The sequence below is a fragment of the Meles meles genome, chromosome 15 (genome assembly GCF_922984935.1).
Source record: "Meles meles chromosome 15, mMelMel3.1 paternal haplotype, whole genome shotgun sequence".
Lineage (NCBI taxonomy): Eukaryota > Metazoa > Chordata > Mammalia > Carnivora > Mustelidae > Meles > Meles meles.
Window position 1 is genome coordinate 39,384,221 of NC_060080.1, and position 9,307 is coordinate 39,393,527.

General features: G+C 46.7%; 1 protein-coding gene across 3 annotated transcripts in view; it reads right to left on the bottom strand.

The window, feature by feature from the left end:
- The window catches only part of RMND5A (required for meiotic nuclear division 5 homolog A), a 63,448-nt gene extending 58,221 nt beyond the window's left edge, over positions 1–5,227 (bottom strand). For 2 of the 3 annotated variants that reach the window (XM_045979213.1, XM_045979211.1), the window contains exon 1: positions 4,762–5,227. In XM_045979213.1, coding sequence (XP_045835169.1) covers positions 4,762–4,903 — 142 coding nt within the window. In that variant the 5' untranslated portion in view covers positions 4,904–5,227. The remainder of the gene's footprint in view (positions 1–4,761) is intronic. The other variant, XM_045979210.1, reaches the window with a different exon arrangement.
- Between the last annotated feature and the right edge of the window lie 4,080 nt (positions 5,228–9,307).

Below are 9,307 nucleotides of genomic sequence, written 5' to 3' on the forward strand. Positions count from 1 at the left end.
CAAGATTTCAGAGAAATCACTTTTTAAAAATACTGCATACCCTTGACTCCTACAAAAATTGTAATTTTCCCAGTACTCGTCAAACATGTCATAAATGCTACCCTATTGTTTCAGTCTAATCTCCATTTACCAAATGTGAAATTAGAATATCAGCAATACGTGATATATAGTTCTTTTCTGTTCTCCCTCCCACCACAGAGGTGCTAATGGGAAACAAAATGTATCTGCCAATAGGAAAAAAATATGCTAAAAAGCATATAAACAATCACAAGTCAAATCAGGAACATTTATCCATACTATCTGCCTGTTAACTGAGGGTTACCCAAGGTGTGGTTTCCACATCACTGACGTGAATAGTGATTTTAGCTGTATGAGATATAATATTTTAATAGTTATGAATTTGCTTTTAATAGTTTATTATACCTAATACACTAAACTTACGATTTCATAGATATCAGTGCCTACCATAAGGATAAATCTACTTAAATGAAATCATGAATCCATCTGAAAAAATAAGAGCGCACATGCATGAGTGAAATCTGAGAAGCACTAGCGCCTTACCCAAATTGATCAACGGCACACCAGGAATGATCACCAAACAGCATCAACCATACAGAATCTTAAATAAGACCAAGCTTCATGTGCACATGGAAACAAGCTGGTACAACTAAGTGACAACAGTGCTCTCCTCCTTCCTAAGAGTTGAGGAAATTAAGTGAACCTGAAGTTTAATCAGAGTAACTAAGGGTAAGACTCAGAGCTTGGTACAATCCTTGAATTTCTGGCAAATTAAGCTTAAAAATGGTACCCCAAACACCTAAGCACAGACCTTTCATTAACTGTGGACAGTCATCTCCAATCCCTTTTACCTCAGATCAGGCTCCAGATCACTCTCCCATCATCCAATCTACCACCCTAGGGTTTCCCAGGAAAACCTTAGTTAGGCCTTGAAGACCTTAAACCTCGGACCTGAAGAAAGTCGTTAAGTCAGTCTCCAGAAGAGGAATGAATCAGGCTTCCACAGAACTTCTGTTTAGTATTTTCTGTGATTCTTTACTGCCCCTTTGCTCTGCTACGCTGCCCCTTTATCACCAAACCTCCATGCCTGGCTATGACTTAGTCAAAGCCTGCATTCTCCCAAAGGTATTTGAATTAAGAAAAATGCATTTTTAATGAAATAATTAGGGAAAGTTTATATGAAAGAAATTCAGAGCAGATGAAAGAAATGTTAGGGCTCACTACAGGACTACTTCCAGGCCAGTCGCCAGGCGAGCCCCCTTTGAGCAGTTTCACAATCTGGAACAAAAGTAGAGTGGAAATGGGTTGTCAACAGGTTTACCAACTAATCTTCATTTACGTATGATGTTTCCAGCACAAACTATTCTAACTGTCCTCATTTAGTATAGTCCTTCCCTCACTTTAGAAAAAAGATATTTCGGGCGCCTGGGATGCTCAGTCATTAAGCATCTGCCTTCAGCTCAGGTCATGATCGCAGGGTCCTAGGACTGAGCCCTGCATTGGGCTCAGCAGGAAGCCTGCTTCTCCCTCTCCCACTCCCCCTGCTTGTGTACCACCCACCCGCCCAACTCTGTTAAATAAGTAAAATCTTAAAAAAAAAAAAATAGAAAAATGACATTTAAACATAAGAAAATGTAAATCATCCCCCAAAACTGATCTCCTGACCCTAGCTAAAAAGATACTTCTGAATCAGGTAGTTACTCACCATCAGTATGATGCCATGTTGGAGAGCTATACAGTTCCCAAGATTCTACTTTATTCACATCACATTCTTACAAGACTATTACTGCAAATAACCCCAGAGAATGAGATCCAAAGCCCTGACAGATGGTCCCAATTGGAGCCCCTCTCTCAAGTCACAGGAGCCCACAAGATCAATTGTCCAAACAAGTACATTCAAACTTGAAAATGGAGCTCCAAACTCAGATTTCAGGAGACACAACTTTAGGAAGGGTATATTTAAAATACAAATGTAATACTCACTACATCGCTGGCAAAGAACATTAGAAATTATCTGCTTTGAAAATTACCATAACCTAGATACCAAACCATGATGTTTGCCTCCACATATAAGAGCACCATAAGGGAAAAGAATTTACTTGGGAAACTAGACCTGGCACTTCTGGTATTTATTTTTCTTTCACGTTTCATAACTGCCTTTAATCACTTAATCCTATTATTAAAGAATTAAAGAAAATCAAAGAACTACCAATATCAAACTGCAATCTGGTAGACCAGAAGGCAAAAAATAGGAGGCTGAGTAAGAAACATATGCAATTCACCAAGTCAGATCATTTGAATAGCATGACATTATCTGTAGCTAATACCTTCACACCACATATTCCTTGGAAAGTTCCCCGATACCGAGCAAAGACAATTTGTCTAAAGCAAACTCATGCTTCAGCAATTTCTGGCAACTATTTTATCCATTGGAGATGAGCCCCAAATTCCCTAAAATGAGGCTTGCAATCACACTTTCCCCATCAACTACTAGCCCCTGCTCTCTTAAAAGAAGGTATTTTACTTTCCATCTTCTCTCATATTCTGCCTATCCAACCCCTCAATCTCTAACCTGGTCCCTGAAAAGGATATGCTCCTTCCACCTCTTCAAGTCTAGACCCTTCACTCATTCTTTTCCTTTCAGCCTTGAACAAGACACAGATTTCCTGGAACGGAAGGGTGGGTGGACAGGCAGGCAGAGACAGAGGGACAGAGACACACCCCCCCCCCACACACACACATTCCCCACACACATACACACACCTCCTACCCCTGTACTTAAACAGCCTTGTGCCTCCTTACACTTCAGTTTGCATATTTTTCTTAATTCCCACTGAGTTTATTTTAACTCCATGAAGCTGTAAGCAGAGGGTCCCCGACTCCCAACCAGCTAACCAACTTCTCTTTTCCTAAGCTCCCTGCCTTTTCTGTTTCGGCTGGTTCCTCCATGGCCCTCCACTCTCCAAGAGTTGGTTCAAGGTGTGATTAGACCCTACATTGTTCCCCCTTACAGTCTATGGGATCTCCTTCACTCTCCTCAGTAGAAATTACACTAGGAAACCATCTGAGACCTTACTTTTTCCCCCCAATTCCAACTGCATCTTTAGCCACCAGTACACATAGCCCTTCAGCTTTACCTCGCATGCCCAAAAACCAAATTCACCAGAGCGTTCCCAGGATTCCCATCCAACTCTACCTCCACTTCCCCTTCACAGGCAGCCATCTAGGTCTGCTTATTTTTCCATATTAATATTCTAACTCCTATTCCCACTATGGTTGCAGGCTTGCTCCTTCCCCAGAGCTCAAAAGTGACTGCCATGTTCAGAAGAGTATGTTTTAAGACTCCCTTATTACCGGCTAGTACTTATTCCCCACTGAAAGGCGTCTGGAAAGAAAGGTGTAGGAGGAGAAAGAGAAGAGGGGAGAAGCTCCAATGAGGCCCTGCCTTCACCTTACCTGCCCAAGTAACCACATTTCACCCCAGCTACCAAACTTTCCTTTCCATAAACTGCTGTTCAGCCTAGGAGCTGAAAAGGCTTCCCGAAACTTAAACAAATCCATTAAATAAAGTCTTTTCTTTCTTGATCAGGAAGAATCACCACTATGAATACGTTAATCTGAGGATACCAGACCTTCAAATGTTACTAAAAAAAAAACAAAACCAAACCCCTTCCCAACCAGCTTCCACAAGTTAACCTCAGCAGAGCATCTGCCTCCAGGTCCTCAGGCAATCATTAAATAATCTAGGTAAAGCACCTTCTATAGAAAATCTGTCTTCTGGGGCGCCTGGGTGGCTCAGTGGGTTAAGCCGCTGCCTTTGGCTCAGGTCATGATCTCAGGGTCCTGGGATCGAGTCCAGCATGGGGCTCTCTGCTCAACAGGGGGCCTGCTTCCCTCTCTCTCTCTCTGCCTGCCTCTCTGCCTACTTGTGATCTCTTTCTGTCAAGTAAATAAATAAAATCTTTGAAAAAAAAAAAAAAAAGAAAGAAAATCTGCCTTTTTGAAAGTAAAAACTTGGCCAGGTAAGGCAAGTAACTAAAAACTTGTGCCACAATTTGCTTCAGGAAAGTTGCCTGTTCTTCTTCAGGCTACACCAGGAGAGCTGCAAAGTTCGATTCATCTGGTTTCCTAGGAATCAGGTCTGTGCGACTGCGGAGTTGAGGAAGAGCTGCTTCCACACAGCAGTCAAATCGTGAAGTTGCAGCAGCGGCTGTTCTGTTAACCCACAGCTAAGAATAACACTCGACTTTCTAATTTAAAAAAAGAACGGAAAGAAGCAAAAAGGAAAGACTTGGAAAGTCAGTCCCCAGGCCAAGGATCCAAGGCAGGAGAGAAAGAAAGGGGCTTCCTGCACTGACCCTCTCATCGCCCAGACCCTCCGGTCCAACGCAATCAGCGCACCTTCAGCCCGCAGGGACCAGAAAGCACCGGGCCGGGCGGGGACGAGGGGCGCCCACCCCGGGGCGGCGGCAGTTTGCAGGTGCCACCGACCGGCCCCCACGCACGTTTAACCCGGCTGGAACCCGTGGTTCCAGGCTCGGTTTCCGGGTGGATCGCGCTCACTCTTAATCGACAACGAAGTAGGTACAGGTTCGAGGCAAATCGGGAGAAGGAAAAGTCACAGGGGGCTGGGGCGGGGGAGGGGGTCTCCGCACCTCCGGGGAGGAGCGGGGACACTCCTCCGGGCCCGTCGTGGCCCGAGGGGCCGGGCCCTGCCCCGCGCGCCCACCCGGGCCGCCCTACCGTGGCTCTGCAGGATCTCGTGCTTGAGGCCGCCTGTATAGTCGATGAGCTCTTCCAGGCCGCGCTCGCACAGCTGCCCGTAGCCCGAGAACTTATGCAGCACCTTCTCCAGCTCGCGCTCCACCGTCACGCACTGATCCATCCCGGAGGCGGCGGCGGCGGCGCTCGGCTCCCTGGTGCCCGGGTGTCCGCAGCCGTTCGGCCCGGGCCCGGCCGAGGCCGCGTCCTGCTCCTCGTCCCCCAGGCGGGCGGCGCGGGTGGCTGAGGCGGTCAAGACAGCGGGCGCGCTAGCCGCGGCGCCGGGGGAGCCCCGCGCAGCCCGTGCCAGCCTGCCCCATGCCCCCCCGGCCCCCGGACACTGGCCGCCGCTCCCGCTCGCTCTCCCCACCCGGTCCCGCGCCCCTGGTCCTCACTCGCCGCGTTCGGCTGCCCGCGGCGGCGCCGCCGATTGTTTTTGTTTTCACGGGAAACGACCGATGACCTGGTTCTCCCGGGCGGCACCAAGCGCCGCCGACCCGAGGGGGGGGGCAGCCACCCCAGCAAGGGAAAGAGGCGGCGCGGGCCGTACCAAGCGCGCCCTCGAGGGGGAGCAGCCTGGCGAGAGCGGGCGGAGGAACGCGACGGCTGTGCGAGCGCGCCGCCGCTCTAAAGGTGTGGGCAGTACCACGCGGGAAGCGTGTAAGGGAGAGGGCGAGGGTGGAGCAAGAACTCAATTGGCCCGAGGAGCTAAATAGGGAACTTTGGAGACAGCCCCGGCGCTCGGAAAGCGCTACAACTACGCTCTCCGTAAACAAGAGGGTGGAAACCGTCCGTAACCACTCCGCCCAGAAACGGGGGAAAAGAACCAATGGGCTCGGGGAATACGTAAGGAACCAACGTTCTCCAATCCCTGACCGAGGCGTAAACCTTCAGCCAATCGGGGTCTAGGGGCCAAACCAACAGTCTCACTGTTGGAGGGGGTGACTTTAGAGTGCATACTGGGAAGCAAGTTATTTCTGGAAAGCCGTGAGGGAAAACAAGGCAGAGATTAAAAGGTGTGTTCTCTATAGGAGTTCGCCCTGGTCATAACTGATGTCATCTCCCCATTACTCCTGAGACTAGTGTCATTCCGAAGTTTTGAAAGACGGACTCGCCGCCCCGGACGAAAAACTAAGCCCGGCGGGGCGGGTAGTGCGGCGGGAGGGGGTCGCTGACGAGAATTGCAGGCGGGGGAGATCCTGGAGGGCGCGGGGCCGGGGCGGGGACGGGCCCGGTGCGAAGGTCCGTGTCCCCGGGACGCTGGCGCTGCGGGGCATCGGCTGCGGGCTTCAAGCCCTTTGGCTCCGGGGCTTGGAACCTCTCCCGACCGGTAGCTCCTCTCTGCACCATGTGCGGGCAGCTTCACGCAATGGAAACCCGCGTGGGAGAGCAGCACAGCATGCTTCCTGCTCTCGGGAGCCTTATTCCATTGATCCGAATTAAGTTACCTCCTTTGCGTAAACTCTTCCGGGACTGCCGTGGTGCCTCCAACCTTGGCCCATATCCCCTTGCTCACTAAGCTTCAGTTGCGCTAATGTTAGCTTTCCTGCAAAGGCCACATCAATAATTGCCTCAGGGCCTCTGCACTTAGTCTTTCGTGGGCTTGGAAAACCCATCCACCTTTCTCATCCTGAAGTTCTGAGCTCACTAGTCCCTCAGAGGGCCCTCTCCTGACCACACTAACAGAGCCTCTATCTTCCCGCACTCCTCCAGTGTCGTGTCATATTTATTATAATAACCATATCACCAGTTTTCTTATTTTCACACCGTTTATTAAAAACTGAAGTGATTTGGTTCATTTATTCGTTTACTTTTCGGTAAATCTCCATAAATTCAAGCCCTTTGCCTGTCTCATTCCGTGCCGGAGAGCCGTGCCTGGTGACATAGTAGCCTTTTTTGTTTGTTTGTTTGTTTAAATTAAGGCTAAATCTTTTTGAGTCTCAATTTCCTTTTTTATAATTTGGGAATATATTCCAAGTTTATGATTTGGAAGTAATTGCGAATAATAATACTTCATTGGATTCTTGGAAAATTAAGTGAGATAATACATGTTAACATTCATAGTAAGCAGGGAATAGTCACATGATAAAGGGTAGTGGTTGTTACTAGTATTGTCTGTTCCCAGAAGTAAATCTGAGATGGCTGCCTAAAGTGGAATCGGGTTGGTCTAGTCCCCAATCCTTTCATTCACGTGATTGTTAAGGGCTGCCCTAGCTGTTGGTGTATTAAATCTCCTTTCTCCTCCCCACCTAACCCATTTTCCTTTCTCCTCTTCCTTGGCAGATGGCCCTGATTGCTTTTTCACTGAGAAGATTAAAAAAATCCAGTTCCAGCATCCTCCACCACTCTTAAAGTATTTCTGTCCCTACCATCCATTTCCGTGAACTGTTGTCAAGTACCTAAAGGACCAAGAGTCTCTTCCCCCTTCTAAGTTGCCAACCTTTGGCTTGCTGGCTTCATGTCACCTCCCTCCAGACCACCTGGGTGGGAGATGATCTTTATCCCTTCTCAAGCTGTTGCCCTTTTTCTCTCAGTCCCTTCACTGCCAGACTGCCCAAATTTTTTATACTTTTTCCTCCCTGATCTCCTTGATAAACTCATTCTTTTCTCAGTCTTGTTTCTTTTTTCCGTGACCTCACTGCCACAGGAGAAAATTCTGACTCACTTTCATCTGTAAAATTCTTGACATTGCCCTAGTATAGTTCGGTCACCCCTTCTCCCTTGCTGGCTCTTCTTATTAAGCCCTCTATGTGAGTGGGCATTTGCTCCAGGTTTTTTTTTTTTTTAAGATTTTATTTATTAGACAGAGATCTCAAGTACGTGGAGAGGCAGGCAGAGAGAGAGAGAGGAGGAAGCAGGCTTCCCGCTGAGCAGAGACCCTGATGCGGGGCTCAATCCCAGGACCCTGGGACTATGACCTCAGTCAAAGGCTTTAACCCGCTAAGCCACCCAGGTGCCCCTGCTCCAGGTTTTATCCTCAACCTCTCTTTTCCCTTTATCTGCTGTCCTGGGACAGCACTTTACAATCACCCATCTCCAGCCTTGATCTGCCTCGTAAGCTCTAGCTTCCCATTCTGTCTTACTAGTAAGACATTATCATGCAGAGACTCATTACCTCTAGTCACCATGTCAAAAAAAAAGTTCACATTTCCTTTCAAAATTGTCTTTCCTCCCTTTGACTCCTTTATTTTTGTCAGCATTACCTTAACTCCCAGCTACAGCTGCCACTTCTCCATCCTTATCTTTTTTAAGATTTTATTTTTGAGTAATCTCTACACCCAACATGGGGCTCGAACTCACAACCCTAAGATCAAAAATCACATGCTCCATCAACTAAAGCTGGATGCTCCTCCATACTCATCTTTGACTTACCTAAAGGACTCTCAAAAAGCCTTTAAATTCCTCAATTCTACTAACTTGTTTCTATTGCCACCCATCTACATCCTTCCTAAGATCCCTTTGCTAATTCAGCTGCCTTCATTCACCCCAGAATCATTGGTGTTCCCCAGGATTTTGTCCTCAGCAGTATCCCTAGGGATGCAGATTGTCTTGTCCCTTTTTCATTCATCCTCCACATGAAGTCAGACATCAAGTTCTATTGAGTCAGACTTCCTCATGTCCTAATGAGGCTTTTTAACTTCTACATCCTCATCATCAGTACCTTGAGATATTTCCAAGATTATAATTGCTTCTCTTACCCCTACCGTGGCACCAAATAAATCTTCATTCCCTTCAAAAGATTGTTATAATTAAATGAGATAATCCATCTAAAGCACTCAACATAATGCCTGACACATGGTAAGAGCTATTATTATCCACTGATCAGAAATAATCATGCAAATATCAAATCGTGTTGTACACCTGACACTAATGTAATGTTATATACCAATTATACCTCAGTTAAGAAAAAACTAATTACTCCCCCATTACAAACAGCTTCAAATCATAACTCTCAGCTACATGGTCTCCCCAGTGTAGCAACCCATCATAATCCCCCATCCAAACTCCAGACACTTTCACATTTTCAGGGTGAAGTGAGCACAGTTCATATGTGCTTTTTGCTCTTCTGGAATGCCTTTCTTTGTCCAAAGCCATTCAAATCCTCCCCTTTCTTCAAGTAACAAGACAAATCCTACTTTTTTGATACCTTCTAGATCTTGGCCTGCATTCTTCAATATGGTAAGTCACCAACCCTATGTAGCCTTTTAAATGAAAATAAAATTAAAAATTAAAATCCTCAGTTGTACAGACCACATTTCAAGTACTCATTAACCACATGTGACTAGTGGCTACTATGCTAAACAATCACTGAGAAGTTAATAACAGTTCAGTTACCAGCCATTCTTTGACCTGCTATAGGACTTCTCTGTGTTAAGTCATTCAATTCCGAAGCGCATAGTGCTCTCTTGGTTAACTTTTCTAGTTTGTTTACTCAATTAGATTGTTAGCTCCTAGGTCTGGGATAACTGTTCTTTTTCTCTCAGGGAATTTAGCCAGCATAGAAAAACTGCTTTAGGTAATTGTCAAA